The sequence below is a fragment of the Danio rerio genome, chromosome 9, assembly GCF_049306965.1.
Source record: "Danio rerio strain Tuebingen ecotype United States chromosome 9, GRCz12tu, whole genome shotgun sequence".
NCBI lineage: Eukaryota > Metazoa > Chordata > Actinopteri > Cypriniformes > Danionidae > Danio > Danio rerio.
This window is the reverse complement of record NC_133184.1, coordinates 34,634,635-34,652,707: the sequence shown is the minus strand read 5'-3', so window position 1 is coordinate 34,652,707 and position 18,073 is coordinate 34,634,635. Positions and strand designations below refer to the sequence as shown.

At 35.4% G+C, this 18,073-nt stretch overlaps 1 protein-coding gene across 5 annotated transcripts in view; it reads right to left on the bottom strand.

Moving 5' to 3' along the window:
• Positions 1-18,073, bottom strand: part of cnga4 (cyclic nucleotide gated channel subunit alpha 4) — a 39,582-nt gene that overhangs the window by 3,295 nt on the left and 18,214 nt on the right. The window contains exon 9 of one of the 5 annotated variants that reach the window (XM_073912886.1): positions 10,254-10,392. The exons of the other annotated variants lie outside the window; for them this stretch is intronic. Within the exon in view, the coding sequence (XP_073768987.1) occupies positions 10,375-10,392 (18 nt within the window). The 3' untranslated portion in view covers positions 10,254-10,374. Of the gene's footprint in view, positions 1-10,253; positions 10,393-18,073 lie in introns of those variants that run through there. 5 annotated transcript variants of the gene reach the window in all.

The window sequence follows — 18,073 nt, the reverse complement described above, 5'->3', positions numbered from 1 at the left end:
TCATACGAATTAGCCACTAAACTGACAAAACGTAAAATACTTGCGTTTCCTTGTGAGATCAGGCTGGATTGGCTTAATCTAAGTATCTAGAAAGACATGTGTGCCTTAAAAGAGGAATATGTAAAAAAATAGGTTTTGTTTATTATTAATTTAGATATCAGAAGCAAACCCTCTTGCTGAAAGGACAAGAATAAACAACAGCAAGTATTTTTTGTGTTTAAAAGAAGAGTATAACAGACATCAACCTATAGACGTCTTGGCTAAAACAAGGCTAAACATTTGGGCTGTCAGAGATAATCTAATAAACATCTAACAATGGTCCAAAACTAGACTAGTAATCAAACAAATACACATGAATGAATTACTACACATGTGAAGTCTGTCTAATCTGTCTATTTCATGACTAGTCTAGTTTTGGATTATGATTAGTCTATTAGATTTTCACTGACTGGCCAAAATGTAGCCTTATTTTAGCCAAGAGGACTATTTTTAGATGTCTTTTAGAGACAAAATTATGTGCTTGGTACCTTATTGCTTCTTGCAGAAGCTTAAAAAGAATGACCTGAAGTAACATAAAAATGCGTAAATGATTTAATGAAAAAAAAAATCAAACAAACAGCAGAAGTTACCTCAACAATCTGAGTTTCTCAGAGTTTTACAATCACAATTATGACATCAAAGACAAAAAAGTTTGCAATTTTAAAACTCATAAATGTAACTCTGATTGCACACAAATGCACCACTATGATACTCCCCAAAACACCTCTAAACCCAGGGTGATTTCTGTGTGTGTGTGTATTACACTTCTGGGCGGAAAGAACGAATTGGTCAGCCCTTTCCCCTCAAGAACAATCTTTGAGGTGTAAATAACTGAGACAAAGAGGGAGTTAAGAGAGTACCCAACATCTTTTTCCCTTTTTGCTTTTCTCTGTCTCTCTCTTTTTCCCTCCCACTTCGTCTCCAGGGACTGTACCAGCCTGGCTTGAACTGGACACCATCTGCTATAATGTGACAGAATGGAACCCCCAAATACTTTCATTTAATTCTGCTTCGTGTGTGTGTTTGTGTGTGTGTTTGTTTGTGTGCACACGAGAACAGAGCTATTATCTCTGTTTTTCAAGAAATACAGCTTTGCTTTTGTAAATTTGTGTATTTGTATACATACCCACACCACTGCGTGTACAATAAAGGTGTGTGGGTCATCTGGACCCAGAATCTGTTCCCTTGGGTCCTTTGTTGAATTTAAAGACCATCTGTTATCCTCTAACAAGCTTTCTGTTTTGTCTTTGTTATTTTCGCCTCATTTCTGTGCACTTTATTTCTTTAAAGTCTCTGTGTGATCAAAAGGAAAGCGTTTAAGTGCTATTATAGGTTATGAAAGGTGAATGATTCAGCACCACGGACAGTGCTGAAGAAACATAATGAAAGATTTTGTGCATACGTGACAGTATTAGATTTCATGAATGAATCTTGTTTATGCAAAAAAGTCATGAATCACTTCTACAAAGTTCACTTCTAACCCTTATGGTGGCTTTGCAAATGCAAATTATTTTCTATTAAATGCTAATTATACAATTGAATAATTTATTAGCTTCAAAGCTGCTGGAGGGTATGATGGGAAATTGACGAAAGCATTTAAAAAATGTGTCTGATAAAATGTGTCATACTTTTATATGCTGAGGTCCGACATTCTGCTTGTGTTTCCACTATCCACATTTGTATTATATAATATTAGTAGAGAGTGTGTGGAATGAAGCTGAAAGATGTTGAACTGCATTGTCATTGGCATGGTTGGAGAGAGACAGTACTAGAGGGCCTATTTCTAATGGCCCATCAAGACCTAATTAAGAGATGATTTACTGAGGATCACTCATTTCAACCCTATGCAAAGGGTAAAAATGATGGATTTCTTCAGTGAAAACATAAGGCTCTAGACACCAACCTGCACATCTTTTCTTCTGTTCGGATTCCAAAAAAAGCCAATTCTACTTCTTTACACAACTCAACAATAACAAAATAAAAAAAAAATTGTTTTTGAGAACAATCTAAAAATCTTAGTGAGTGCATCCTGACTTTTTTTTATTCCTTTTTCAAGACTTCTTAACTCATTTACTAAAGAGAAAAAACAATATACAGTTTAAGTCAGTTTAAGTCATATACAGTTTATATATATAAAAAATTCAAAGGGGGCCTAATAATTCTGACTTCAACTGTATATCACCATATATACAGTATATTGTACATTTTTATTTGAATGGGATTATTAAGATACTGTATATTACAAATTTTATGTGACCATTAGTGTGTAAAGTTTTATTATTGTAACTATTTTAAATCCTCAGGCACAGTTATGAAGTTTAACAAATGTAATAGACGAATGTAATTTCCCAAAAGTAACTGTAATCTGATTATAAGCAATTGAAATGTAACAATCTTATTACTAAATGTTCCAGTAACTGTTTTCACAAATTAGAAATAATGAATGTTTCTACAACATTAAAATGGCTTTAATTAAACAAAAAAAGAAATTGATTCTTTCGAACTGCAAAGTTTCACAATATTACATTTTTACCATATACTTTATTCATTTATATACCATATTTGTACATTAAAAACATTTAAAATATGAATATAAATAATTTTTAAAATATAAAGCATTTCATGTTTTCTTTCTATCTGTCCATCCATCTATCTATATATCTAGTCCTTTATCTATTTCATTCATTCTGCTATTTTTGTTTGTTATTTTTTTTATTTTATCTGTATTTCTGACTGTGGTTCTTTTTTTCTTCCTTACATGTGTCCATCCATCCATCTATCCGTCCATCTAGTCCCTTATCTTTTTTATTCATTAATTTTAGTTCATTTTTGTTCGTCTGTTCTCTTTCTTTCTTCCTTTCTTCCTTTCTTTCTTTCTATCCATCTGTGACTGTAGTCCTTTCTTTTCCTTCCTTCCATGCATTCATTCATCCATCCATTCTTGTTTATATGCCAATTTAGATGCTTTCATTCCAATCCCCCTTCTTACTTTTTCTTTCTTTCTCTTTCTTTCTTTCTTTCTTTCTTTCTTTCTTTCTTTCTTTCTTTCTTTCTTTCTTTCTTTCTTTCTTTCTTTCTTTCTTTCTATATCTTTTTGTCATTTTGTTCTTTCTTTTTTTCTTTCTGTCTTTCATGCCTATCTTTCTATCCATCCACCCTGACCATGTAGATGTTTTCTAAACTTAAATATTGGGTAATTGTTTTTTATAATGTATGTACACATTTGTTGTTTCTAAATTTGAAGACACATTATTAGCATAAATTAAAACAAATAAACACTCTACTCACTGGTTTTTAATGGTTTTTTCTCCAGAGCTGTATATGTTGAAAGATTGCACGCTCTACTCACATTCAATCTACAAGCAGCGTGGACTGTAATATTCTTCTGTGAGTTTGAAATATGACTGCATCCTATCGATCGGACGTGGTTCATGGTGACTAGGCAAAGGGACAGAGAAAACAGGCTTGCAAAATAGTGAACAGAATGAAAAAACAACGGCAGTGGTCATAGTGAGAAACCAGACAGATCGCAAGTGAAAGGCGATGCAAGGACAGATCCATGTAATGTTAAGGCAAAGTGACAGATTGTTACGGGCACATACATAAAGTTGTAGTGATGTGCCTGTGCCTCAATAAGTGTGTTACTGCAGAGTGTTTGATGTGGACTCGACCTCATCTTCTTTGTCCAGGAGACTCTGTTGGTTTTCACATCATGTCTCGTGTCTGTCATGTCAGTGCAGCCGCGTGTGTTTCTGGATGACGGGAGTGAAGTGGACACATGGATATGAGGAACTGGTGTCTTGCCTGAGGAGAGCGGGAGGAGCAGCTGCCAGACTCACTTCCTTTCTATCTATCTATCTATCTATCTATCTATCTATCTATCTATCTATCTATCTATCTATCTATCTATCTATCTATCTATCTATCTGTCTGTCTGTCTGTCTGTCTGTCTGTCTGTCTGTCTGTCTGTCTGTCTGTCTGTCTGTCTGTCTATCTATCTATCTATCTTTCAACTTTTTCTTTCTTCCATGCTTTTTGTTTGTTTATTTTCTTTCATGTCTATACTATTTCGTTATTGTCTTTCTTTCTGTCAATCATTTCTCAGATCCTTTTGTAAGTACTTTGTTTTCTTCTTTAAATCTATCCATCCATCCATCCATCCATCTATCTGTAGTCCTTTTTTCATCCATCCATTTTAATTTACCTCAGTTCTTTCACCTGTCAATCCCCCTTTGTTTATTCTTTCTCTGCCTTCTTTTTTGTTCTGTTTGCAGTCCTTTCTTTTCCTTCCATCTGTTCATTCATCCCTCCATTTTTTCATCTGCTTTTTCCTTTCCTTCTTTTCTATCTATCTATCTATCTATCTATCTATCTATCTATCTATCTATCTATCTATCTATCTATCTATCTATCTATCTATCTATCTATCTATCTATCTATCTATCTATCTATCTATCTATCTATCTATCTATTGTCATTTAACTTATTCATGCATCCATGCTTTTTTGATTATTTTCATTTATCTGTCTATCCTCTTTTGTTATTCTGTCTTTTATATTATCGGATTTATTTGTCAGTTTGTTCTTTCTGTTTTCTTTTTTATTCGTATCTATCCATCCATCCATTTATAGTCCTTTCTTTTTCATCCATACATTTTCAGTTGTCCTTTGTTTATTCTTTCTCTATTTTCTCTGCCTTCTTTATAATTTTGTTGTTTGTAGACCTTTCTATTCTGTCCATTCGTTCCTCCATTTTTGTTTGTCTCCATTCTTTCATCTGCCATTTTTTCTTTCTTTTCTCTGACTCTTTTTTCCCCTTTATTTCTACCTTTCCATCCATCTGTCTGTAGTCTTTTTTATCCATCCATCCATCCATCCATCCATCCATCCATCCATCCATCCATCCATCCATTCATCCATCCATCCATCCATCCATCCATCCATCCATCCATCCATCCATCCATCCATCCATCCATCCATCCATCCATGTGTTTGTTTCCATTATTTAAGATCTATCTATCTATCTATCTATCTATCTATCTATCTATCTATCTATCTATCTATCTATCTATCTATCTATCTATCTATCTATCTATCTATCTATCTATCTATCTATCTATCTATCCCATAATTATCTATCCATTCATCCATATGTCCATCCCTCTTTCTTTCTCAATTCATTTGCCTCTCACCTCAAAAAAAAAAAAAAAAAAAAAAAAAATCACAGTATTTCCCTTGGGCCTTTCCTCTACGACCATAATCATCCCTCTAATGAAGAGTGGCAATCCCTATGATGAAGGCCCTTCCCCCGTATTTTCCCTCTCTCCCCCAACCTCAAATTTACTGTAGGTCCACTTTATTTATTCGTTTATTTATTTATTTGCTTTTGTTTTTATTTGTACTACAGATGACTCGAGTGATTTGATTGGGTGCTGCTTCTTTCCTCCGATATAATATAGATCAGCAGTCACGTGATGGGTTTGCCCTGGCCTGGAGTCTCTTTTCCTACTTTTACACGCCGATTTCCCTGTAGTTTACACACCCTCGAGGGAAGAGCCGTAATGCGAGTGTGTGTTGTGTGTATTTATGATGGAAATATAGGAGTCTTGTTTTCTCTTGGTCTCTGAGGGGACGGGTTGCTGTGGTAATGATGCCTAAGGGAGAGGGCTAACATGTAAATTGGGTGATCATCACAGAATGTAAAGTGAAATCTGCGATGTACCTCAGGAGTCTGAATAAGAGAGACAGATCGAGTGGAAGAAAGAGAGGGTCGTGTCCTGCAGGCGCTCAGGGTCTGAGATGCTGGATTTCCCAGATGAAAGATGAAAACAGGGCCTGCCTGAGTTTTTTTTTTTTTTTTTTTTTTTTTGTGTATGTGTGTCTGTGATCCAGTCAGGCTGGGATACATGTCTGGACATGACTGCTCAAAGTCTATAATCTTAATTGGCTCTCTCTTGAGATTATGAGTGCTGGTTAATTGGAAAAACACACTCACTTGCATTTATGCCTATTTATGTGCTTAAAACTGTTAGTAGATTGACGTTATCATTTTGAATAATAAAAATTATTTAAATGGATTACTGCAGCAACTGAAAAAAGGTTAACACCGTAGGTTACTAGATGGGGGGATGGGTATAGTGAATATGTTTACATGGACACCAATAATTAAATTTTAAAACAATTAAAGCAATACTCTGATTAAGAGTCTACCATGTAAACAGTGATTTTTGATAACCTTAATCTGACTAAAGTCATAATCCAACTAAACAGAAATCGAATTAAGACATGTGGAGTATGCCGATTTTAGTCACATTACTGAAGTACAGTACAGACACCTTAAATTCACACATGGCTGATTGACACTTTTCTCTGCACCTACTGAGTCATTGAAGGACCACAGACACCTGCATTGTGAAATGCAGAGGTTTTTTTCCCCCCATACAGCGTGCAATATCAAATTAAAACAACACTCCAGCACTTCCAGCAGTTCATACTCGCATCCAATATCTCGTTTGTCACAGAGGGGCAAGCATGAAATGTCCCTGAATGAAAGTGAAAGTGCCAAACTGCAGTTAAAGTCAACAAATTAATAATAAAACACCCAAAATTACATACATCTCTGGAGGAAATGTGGATAGCGCAGTGACACAATGACGTTAATCAAATTATGTGCTATGACATGTAAAATGGGATCATGAAAGAAACATTATAAAAGCAACTCATGTAAACACTGTAATCATATTATTGTCTTATTCAGATTAAGGCAAGTAATTCGATCACTGATGTCCATGTAAACATAGTCAGTGTTGGATAAAACATTGTGAAAAAACATTAACATTTTACATATTATCATTTTTAGTCAAGTGTCAAATTACAAGTGTACAAAATTCTCAACACACTTTAAAATGTACTTGGATTTGGTATGCATTTAATCATTTATTTCTTTTTTTTCCCCTAACTGTAAAACAGATTTCTGTAAGAAAATGAGGGCGAAATATTTTAATTCTAATAAAAAATTTGCATCAGCAAAGACAAAAGCATTAGATAGGCTTAAAATGTCAGTAAGGATGCAGGATTGTTAAAATAATAAAATCCTTAACTAGATGTAATTATATGTCTGTTTATTTTTGTTTACCATGCCAAAAACAGTGCTATAGTATATACACTCATCGGCCACTTTATTAGGTACACCTTACTAGTACTGAGTGGGACCCCCGTTTGCCTTCAGAACTGCCTTAATCACTCATGGCAAAGATTCAACAAGGTACTGGAAATATTTCACAGAGGTTTTAGTCCATATTGACATAATACCATCATGCAATTGCTGCAGATTTGTTGGCTACACATCTATGAAGCGAATCTCCCGTTCCACCACATCCCAAAGGTGCTCTAATGGATTGGGATCTGGAGTCTGTGGAGGCCATTTGAGTACAGTGAACTCATTGTCATGTTCAAAAAAACAGTCTGAGATGATTCATGCTTAAATACATGGTGGTTATCCTGCTGGAAATAGCTGTCAGAAGATGGGTACACTGTGGTCTTAAAGGGATGGACATGTTCAGCAATAATAGGCTGTGGCATTAACACGATCCTCATTTGGTACTAATGGGCCCAAAATGTACTAAGATATATCACCCACACCATTACACAACCGCCACCAGCCTGAACCATTATTACAACTCATCAGACCAGGCAACGTTTTTACAATCCTTTATTGTCCAATTTTGGTAAGCCTGTGCGAATTGGAGCCTCAGTTTCCATGTTCTTAGCTGACAGGAGTGGCACCCGGTGTGGTTTCTGCTGCTATAGCCCATCTGCCTCAAGGTTGAATGTGTTGTGCATTCAGAGATGCTTGTCTGCATACCTCAGTTGTAACGAGTGGTTAATTGAGTTACTGTTGCCTTTCTATCAGCTCGAGCCAGTCTGGCCCTTCTCCTCTGACCTCTGGCATCAACAAGGCATTTGTGCCCGCAGAACTGCCACTTACTGGATATTTTCTATTTTTCAGACCATTCTCTGTAAACCCTAGAGATGGTTGTGCGTGAAAACCCCGGTATATCAGTAATTTCTGAAATAATCAGACCAGCGTCTGGCACTAACAAAGTTCAAAGTCACTTAAATCACTTTTCTACACCATTCTGAGGCCCGGTTTGAACCGCAGAAGATCGCTTTGACCATGTCTACATGCCTAAATGCATTGATTTGCTGCCATGTGATTGGCTGATTAGAAATTTGCGTTAAGGAGCAGTTGGATATGTGTACCTAATAAAGTGGCCGGTAAGTGTAGATGAAAAAACCCAATATGAAGCTATAAACTACATGATTAACTTTTCCAAGGTAGTGTAACTTTATAAATTGTATATATATATATATATATATATATATATATATATATATATATATATATATATATATATATATATATATATATATATATATATGACAATTTTTTTTTAAAAAAGCAGTAAACTCCAGCACACATCTTTGGAGAGCTTTTCTATCCTCAGAGGCTTCAGGCAACATGTGTGCCTAACAAAGGAGCTGCAATTTCCAGCATAACTAAACATGCACCAGTGAATATGAACAGCACTAAATACTATAATCCCTTTTCAAAGAAGAGAAGCATGGGGAAGACAAAAAGAGTTATAATAAAGACACAATTGCACATGCTTATATCATGGGATGACTGATTTACAGGCATTTAACGGCATAAACAACACTATTGTTAGGACAATATGTCACATGTTCCAACACGCACATTTAAATCTGCCTCAACTGATGTACAGAAATGTCAGGTTATCACGAAAAAGAAAGGTCATTTTTGTGTACTTACTCTTCTTTCTCCCACTCTGTTTCTTTTTTCCCCTTAACCAGCCAATGATTTCACAATGTTTTATTTTTTTCTGAGTTTGTCCAGTTGCCAGGTAACCCTGGGTCACATCTGGGGTCTAAATCGAGCACTTTCTCTTCCTAGTTATCAGAGAGATGGGCTGTAATTTATTAGTTTGATAAAAAAGAGAAAGGTATTATACAGCGCCGCCAATCTCCAGCGAGCTTGTTTGGAATTCATGCCCTATCCCATTTCCGGTGCATTCCTTGCGGCATCTCTGAGCCATTCATCTTTAAATTGACCACCTGAGCCAGGTTTCTGCATATTCAGTTGGAGGAAAACACACGAGGGCTTGGACAGCCTAGTCAGCCCTGTAGATTCAACATGTGCTGTGGCTTAATGGAATTACCAATTTGTCAAGGGATTTTTTTGGATGCAAATTTGGATTACTTATATAATATATATTATGTCATTTATTGTGTCACATTTTATAGCTCACTATACACCTGCACAGAGGTTCAAGAGCAAAAGGGTTTCAATCAAACTGTGCTGCATGGCACATTTTCTGATGTCTGAAATACAGACATTTGTTTACATGATATTTTTCCACACATTACAATTATGCAGCAAAGTTTTTAACTTTTTTGTAATGATTTAGAGATTGTATCAAATTCTGTTTTGTCTTTTGTCTGTTTCAACATTTTAGGTCAAAAATATTAGGACTTATTAGGGAGATAACTTATTAGTATTTATTATAGTTTGAAATTCTGTAAATTTAAAACAAAAATTACCTCAGTAAAAATGAGTTTTTTATTTAATTAATTAAAATTCATTTTAACCATTTATCCTGATTTAAAACTGGTCGTAATTGGTTTGTCTAGATATATACAGTTGAAGGCAGAATTATTAGCCCTGCTTTTAATTAGATTTTCTTTTTTTAAATATTTCCTAAATGATGTTTAACAGAACAAGGAAATTTCATAGTATGTCTGACAATATTTTTTCTTCTGTACAAAGTCTTATTTTGTTTTATTTTGGCTAGAATAAAAGTAGTTTTTAAATTTTGTTAAAACCATATTAAGGTCAGAAGTATAGAAGTGCCTTGAAAAATATCTAGTCAAATATTATTTACTGTCATCATGGCAAAGATAAAATAAATCAGTTATTAAAAATAAGTTATTAAAACTATTATGTTTAGAAATGTGCTGAAAGCATCTCTCCATTAAACAGAAATTAGGGGAAAAATAAACACAGGGGCTAATAATTTAGGGGGGCTAATAATTCTGACTTCAACTGTATATAGTGTTGGATGTATTATGATGTATTATCATTTTTAGTCCCGCACAAATTACAAATGTACAGAAAATTGACAGTACACAAACTCTGAAATCGTGACTTTGTTATGCATTTATTCATCCAAAAATATTTCTTAAATGGCACTGGGATGAAATATTGCAGCATTAAGTCCTTTTTTGTCCTTGTAACTAGTGTAACTAGTTTTTGAAGCTACTGTAAAACAGATTTCTGTAAGGAAATGAAAGCAAAATATTTTAATTTCAATTAAAAAAAAATATTGCATTAACAAAGACAAAAGCACTAGAAAAGCTAAAAAATGATAATAAGGATTCACAAGCGTTAAAATAGCTAAATACTTTTTGTTAGATATAATAATACATGTTTATTTTTTTGGTTTACCACAAAAAAAAAAAAAAAAACAGTGTAATGTATATAGATGAAAAAGACCAATATGAAACTATAAACTACATAAAAAGTGTAACTTTTTGTGCAGATTTGAAGGAAGTATCTATTTTATAAATTATATATAATTTATATATATAATTTATTATATTATAATATATACTATATATTATATAGTATTAAATTTGTAATAGATATAATATATACTATATAGTATATGTTACAAATTTGCTTAAAAATAGCAGTGAGGTTCAAAAGCAAAAGGGTTTGCATCAGACTGCGCTGCATGTTTTTGGCACAGTTTTGTTTCAACATTTTAGGTCAAAAGTATTATGACTTATCAAGGAGATAACTTATCAGTATATTTTGAGATTCTGCAAAAAAAAAAAAAAAAGTATATATATATATATATATATATATATATATATATATATATATATATATATATATATAAACCTTTATCTTCATTTTTTAAATTTGCTTATAATTCATTATTATGGCTCTCAAAATCTTGTCATTTTGTCAAATTTAATCTCCTTTTTGACATTTTATGATATAACTATATTATTTGTTTATCTCAGTTTACTTTTAAACTGATAATCAGATTGGAGCAGTAAAATGGTTAAATCTGCTAAATAATAGTTAAATCTAGTGTTTTTAAATTAAGACAGCTAGCAAAAAATAAAGCAATATATACCAAAACAACAGTTGGAGACAGTAATCCATGCTTTAGTGACCACTCGGTTAGATTAATGTAATGCACTGTGTGTGTGGAGTAGCGGATCTTGCCTGTTTGCAAATGGTTCACACCTGTTAACTGGTACTCACAAATATGACCACATTTCCCCTGTGTTACCTTCTGTTCATTGGTTGACAGTGAATTTTAGAATACAGTTTAAGATTGATTTGTTTTTAAATCCCTCAATGGTCTTGCCTCACCTTATATCTCTGAGCTGATACACCCCTATAAGCCCTCTCATTCTCTCAGGTCAGCTGATCAGCGCCTCTTGATTGTGCCAAAAACAAAGCGTATAAGCTTAGAGGGGATCGTGCTTTCTCTGTGGTACGTCCTAGACTTTGGAATGATTTGCCGCCTCCCATTAGACAGGCCTCTTCCAACAAACATATTTGACTGGTGGACCAAAGCTTACAGCAGATCTTTTCCACCAGATGCCGAAGTGGCCATCTTTGGTTTCTCACAAAACACATCTCTCCCTCAAACAATGCAAGACTCTTTAATGCAAGGCATGGTGGAGGCTAAAAGACTAGTGCTTAATAATTGGAAATCACCTTTACCCCCCCTCATTCCAGAACTGGTTTTCTAATATGATATATGTTATTCAGATGGAGAGACTCAGATTTTAAGGACTAGATCAAAAAATTTTTGGCTACTGTATGTCTACAGTACGAGTCAATGTTTGTTCTTGTTCTATGTGCGTATATACAGCTGAAGTCAGAATTATTAGCCCCTTTGAATTTGTATTTCTTTTTTAAATATTTCCCAAATTATGTTTAACAGAGCAAGGACATTTTTACAGTATGTCTGATAACATTTTTTCCTCTGAGGAAAGTCTTATTTGTATTATTTCGGCTAGAATAAAAGCAGTTTAAATTTTTTTTTTTTAATTATTTGAAGGTCAAAATTATTAGCCCCTTTAAGGTAATTTTTTTGATAGTTTACAGAACAAACCATCATTATACAATAACTTGCCTAATTACCATAACCTGCTTAGTTAACCTAATTAACCAAGTTAAGCCTTTAAATGTCACTTTAAGCTGTATAGAAGTGTCTTGAAAAATATCTAGTCAAATATTATTTACTGTCATATGGCAAAGATAAAATAAATCAGTTATTAGAAATGAGTTATTAAAACGCAAACACACACACACACACACACACACACACACACACACACACACACACACACACACACACACACACACACACACACACACACACACACACACACACACACACACACACACACACACACATCTTAAAATTAAGGAATTTAAAAAGACAGGCCTCTTCCAAGTTCTCATTTAAATCAGCTCTTAAAACTCCTACTTTAAAAACTGGTTATTTTAATCTATATTCCTTTTTAGCTACTTTAACAATATTTTATCTTTTATTTATCTTATATTTTATATAATAGTATGCTTATTTTGTTGTATATTTTCTGTACAGCCCTAAAGTTCTGTATAAATATAGTTTGACTCGACTTTATAATTTTGACATTTTATGTTTATTTTGTCAACATTAACTTCTCATTTATGATTATTCCAATTATTTTTTTACCAATGTCTGATATTTCCCTTATGGGAGGAAATATACTTCCAAAAAGAGAAGCTGCACTTGCCTAAAAAAAACAGCCTGGCACCAGCGGTGTTGCCAAACCGGCTGCCGAGTGAACTAACTCGCCTTAATAGGGACTTTGGAATTCATATTGCATCACCAACAGTCGCTGTCGATCATGTCACCATAAATCGCCAACTTTCACTGAAAATGAATGACTTCCGGTCATTTGGTCACAGCAAATCACCGTATGTGTGTCTGCCAGGGATCTGGAAGCAGTGTGGTTATGAAATGCCAGAAAGACACAAACTCTGGCATTTAGGAAAGTGCACAGATGCAGTCCGTGAGAGTTGAAGGTGACGGAGAGCCAAGTCGAGAAGCGCAGGGATTTGTTTAAAAGCTTCTGTCATCCTCCCCTGAGTGTCACTTACGTGTCCCTGCTTAGATAATTAATTACACAGAAATGTCGTGGAACCTGTTATACATAACAAAACTTACAATCCACTACAAAAGGTAAACAGACAGAAATAAGTTATCATATGAGAATATTCACAGACCAGAATTAGCTAAAATGCAGCCAGTACTTTAATTTAGAGAGCCCAATGTCCTGTTTACACCTGCAGGGTTTTCCTGCATAGAGAATTATGAGGCGGCCATCTCCAAAAATAAGACAGACAGGCAGTCATGAATACAGACAGACCCCAAATGATGCTCTGGTCATGTATTTAATATCATTTAATGTTAGCCTCTAAAATAAGATGATGTTTTACTTAATAAGATTACACATAAGCAATGTGTTTGTTTCAAGTAGCAAAACTTTCATGATCGCAATACAACCCTGCACCTGATATCAAATTTAGATGACAAAGGAAGACAAACTCCCATTTACACTTGGTGTCTTATTCCAGACACGCATTGTTGGATTTTTTTTTATCGGCCTTTAATATTGTAGCTTGTCAGGCTGTACGAATGTCACACCTTAAGATCTCAGCTGTCACAATGTCAGGCTGCATGACAATCAAAACGCATCAAAATCGAATGCATGCAAGAAGACCCATCTGGAGTTTTACGTCATCAATCGAAGCAAAATGAAAGTCGATGATAGTCCAACTAAACATATCTAACCCTGACAGGATTTAATTGGAGGAGGTTTTTGATTGCAACGGCCATTAAAGGGCTGTCGGTGAACATGTCACACCTGAAATCAAAGACTACAGATCTTAGCACAGGACTGAAAAAAATATGTTTTGGATTTTCCAAATTTGTCTCACATCAACAAACTGGGGCTAAGACTACCTTGTCCATTTTCTTGATTTCTTTGAAAGGAGCACCTAGGGACAGGTGTATGTATGGGCTACAAGTGTTTTTCAATGCAATATTACAAAATAATTAATGAAATGGACCGGCCTGATTTTATCTGTTCCAGATTCAACAACTCACTCAAATGATCTGTTCAGAAAGTCTGCAGTTAACAATCTATAGAATCGAGAGTGAGTCTGCAATTAACAACTGATTCAAATGATCAGTTCAGAGCAAATCTCAAGCTTCTCTTCTCACCTTGACTGCCCACAACTGATGAAAATATACACTCACTGGCCACTTTATTAGGTACACCTTACTGTACCCCAGTTTGCCTTCAGATCATTCATGGCATAGATTCAACAAGGTACTGTAAAATTACTCGGAGATTTTAGTCCATGCTGACATGATAGCATCACGCAGCTGCTGCAGATTTGTTGGCTGCACATCTATGATGCGAATCCCCCTTTCCACTACATTTCCTGTTCTTAGCTGACAGGACTGGCACCCAGTGTGGTCTTCTGCTGCTTTAGCCCATCCGCCTCAAGGTTGGACGTGTTGCAGGGCTCGAAGTTAACCTTTTTTCTTGGTAGCACCGGTGCTCCTAACTTCAAAAATATACGCGCACCAGACAAAATTTAGTCGCACCCACCGAAAATTATGAGCACCGTTATTACACGTTTTGTATTAACAAATTTATTGCATTTGAAATCAACTGTAATCAAAACTAACAAATAAGCAAAAATCTGCATGCGCCCACGGGCCTTGCACGCACTGCTTGACGTGAAAGAGATGAACTGAATGAAAAATAATAACTGCTGTTCTCACGGGTGGTGGCTGATATTGCACAGATGATTTTGACATATAACTTATTTTTTGCATACGTCATCTTAATATCAATAACAGTCTTTTCACGAGCTGCAATATTAGTTTAACCTCGGTGAATGCATGCTCTTTAGCGATGGTGAACACGGTGTCAATCCCACGACTAACAGCATTGTGACTATTAAATGAAGGATTAAACAACGTTTCAAGAGTTCCCACTTAGATATGCTTGGCATTTAAAGCAGGTTTGGCATGCTGTCCCGGGAGAGAACCCTGAGCTCGGAAAAATTTGAGCCCAGGGCTCCCGCCCGGTCAATAAGCATATCAGGGGATCCGAGATCAGGTAGGTCTCGATAGCTCCCCCTTTAGAAAGGGGAGAAAAAGGAGGAGATGGGGTGGAAGGGGGGATTCTTCCAAAATGAAGATCAATCAGGATCAAGAGCAATAAGGAGAAAATCAAGAGCAATAAGGAGAAAGTGATCCATTTATATTAAGCTAGGATCACTCTGATTGGATTATTACTGATTACGGATGAGTGGCCAGCAGTGCTCAATCATATCACGTGCCCCTCTCGAAATTAGTTTATGAAACTTCACTAGAACATCTTGTGCTTAAAATGTGTAGATTCAGTGGAAAACACGGTTACCTGAAAACTCCGTTCTACCGGCTTTACGGTGAATGCTTTAGTCATATTCATAGCGGACTTTAACCACTGGAAGTCTTTTATCCACTCTTCGAAAAGTGTAAATGCTGGATTGACATTCATTATATGATCAATAATCAGATCTGCCATTATCTGTAACTTTAGGTGATTTCTAAAACTAAATCTGCCTGTGTTGTTTCTATTCTCTCTGTCATCGAAACTGAGTGATAGACAGCTGATATTTACCAATCCATTCATGTTCTGTTTTAGCGCAGTGGGCCAATAAGAAGCGCTTGAAGGCGGGACAAGCATTGTGGTCTTTGTTTACTGTAGCAAGTTGACATGTCAACTGTTTTAAACCATTCCTGAGGTTAGTTTGGTGTTTTTAAGGTGCATAATGTGTGAATGCCTCCTAAATCCGTAAACATTTTTGCTGTGAAAACTGGTCGCACGACACCAATTTTATGCACCCACACAAATGCTTCTAAATATAATTTGCCGTCGCATAGATAAAATTTTTGGCGCATATGTGATTAAAATGGTCGCAATTTCGAGCCATGTATTGTGCATTTAGAGATGCTCTTCCGCATGCCTCTGTGGTAATGAGTGAAATACAGCTACTGTTGCCTTTCTTTCAGCTCGAACCAATCTGGCCATTCTTCTCTGACCTCTGGCATCAACAAGGCATTTGCGCCCATAAAACTGCCACTCACTGGATATTTTCTCTTTTCTCTGACCATTCTCTGTAAACCCTAGAGACGGTTGTGTGTGAAAATCGCAGTAGATCAGCCGTTTCTGAAATACTCACTCCAGCCTGTCTGGCACCATCATCCATGCCATGTTCAAAATCCCTTAAATCACTTTTCTCCCTTATTCTGATGCTCAGATTGAACAGCAGCAGATGATCTTGACCATGTCTACATGCCTAAATACATTGAGTTGCGCTCATGTGATAGGCTGATTAGAAAATTGCGTTAACGAGCAGTTGGACAGGAGTACCTAATAAAGTGGCCGGCGAGTGTAAGTTACTAATGCAGAATTGTTAGATTTAAAACATTTATTAAATGTGAGTAAAAATGCAGTGAACAGTTGAGCTGTTTAAGGGTAGGGTAGGCCGTTTCAGAGAGGCTAGCAATTGCAAGCAAGCTTTAAAACACAAAGATCCTGCTCTCCCTGGATAATAACTGACCAAAGCCATGCTCAAAACACATGAACACAACACACACACAGGCAGACCTGAGGCTCAAGTGACAAGACGAGAGAGTGAGATTACCTCATGTCTCATTTACCAGTGAGAAAGCAATACAGTCCAAAAAACATAATATATCACAAAAATAAGTCAGTCTGCATAGTGGAAACGCACTGATGATTTATCCTGTCTGCAGAAACAGGGTGCACAGAGCTTTGTAAATCCATATGTTGACATCCAGGATGAAAGACCAGCCTACTGTAATGTTTGGGGTGACATTTTGATTGGAATTTTTTTGGTCCTACGTCTTCCACAGACTACATAAATACATTCAGACCACTCAACCTAAAGAGTGCTTTTGAGATTTTCAACCAGCATAACAAAATACTTGGACATGTCAATATATGTGTTTACTGTTGCAATTGGAGGCTTTATTTAAAAACTGAAAATAAATGTTAAGCTAGTCCTGCATTTACCTAGCTGGAGTTGCATGTATTTAATATAAAACTAGTATGCTTACATTGCGTTCATTAGAATGCCATAGACTGCATAATGTTTATATCTGTTCAGAAGGAATATTGCTTAAGTGGCATAAATCTCCAGAAACAGTTTTACAAGACCATTTATATCCCTAGAGATTGGACCTAGAAAGAGAGCTCAGTTTTTACCTTATTTGATAGGTTTGTGAATATTAATGAGCTCTGCTCTTACTCTTATCTCTGATGCTTAAACAGTGTGATGTACTCTGAAATAAACATGCCAAATAATACTTCAATTTTCAAAAAAAAAATTTTGAACAAGCTAAGATGTCCTGTTAAATGGCTATTGTTTCAACTGAATGGTTGAACATAAAGAGGTTTATGTTAGGAGCGAGTGAGCAATCTGTCGGCAACTGATGTAAGAGTTATGTGTTGAGAATAAAATATAGTCTAAATTATAATTATATTTGACAAAAGGGACCTACAGAGATGTATTTAGAATTGTATGGGCTTAATATGTATGAAAACACGGGCAGAAATCAATATCAACCCCTGCATCAACAGATGAGTTTATTGCTGTCTTTTCATCTAGAATTATCACAGTAAGAGCTGAGTGCTATGACCTGATGCATAAAGGTGGACTAAACACTTGTTCAATAGTTTACATGTGCTCAGTGGTAGTAACTAATTACAAATACTCAAATTAATTGAGTAGTTTTTCTTAGGAATTGTAATTTACTAAGTAGTTTTAAAAATGTGTACTTTTACTTTCCCTT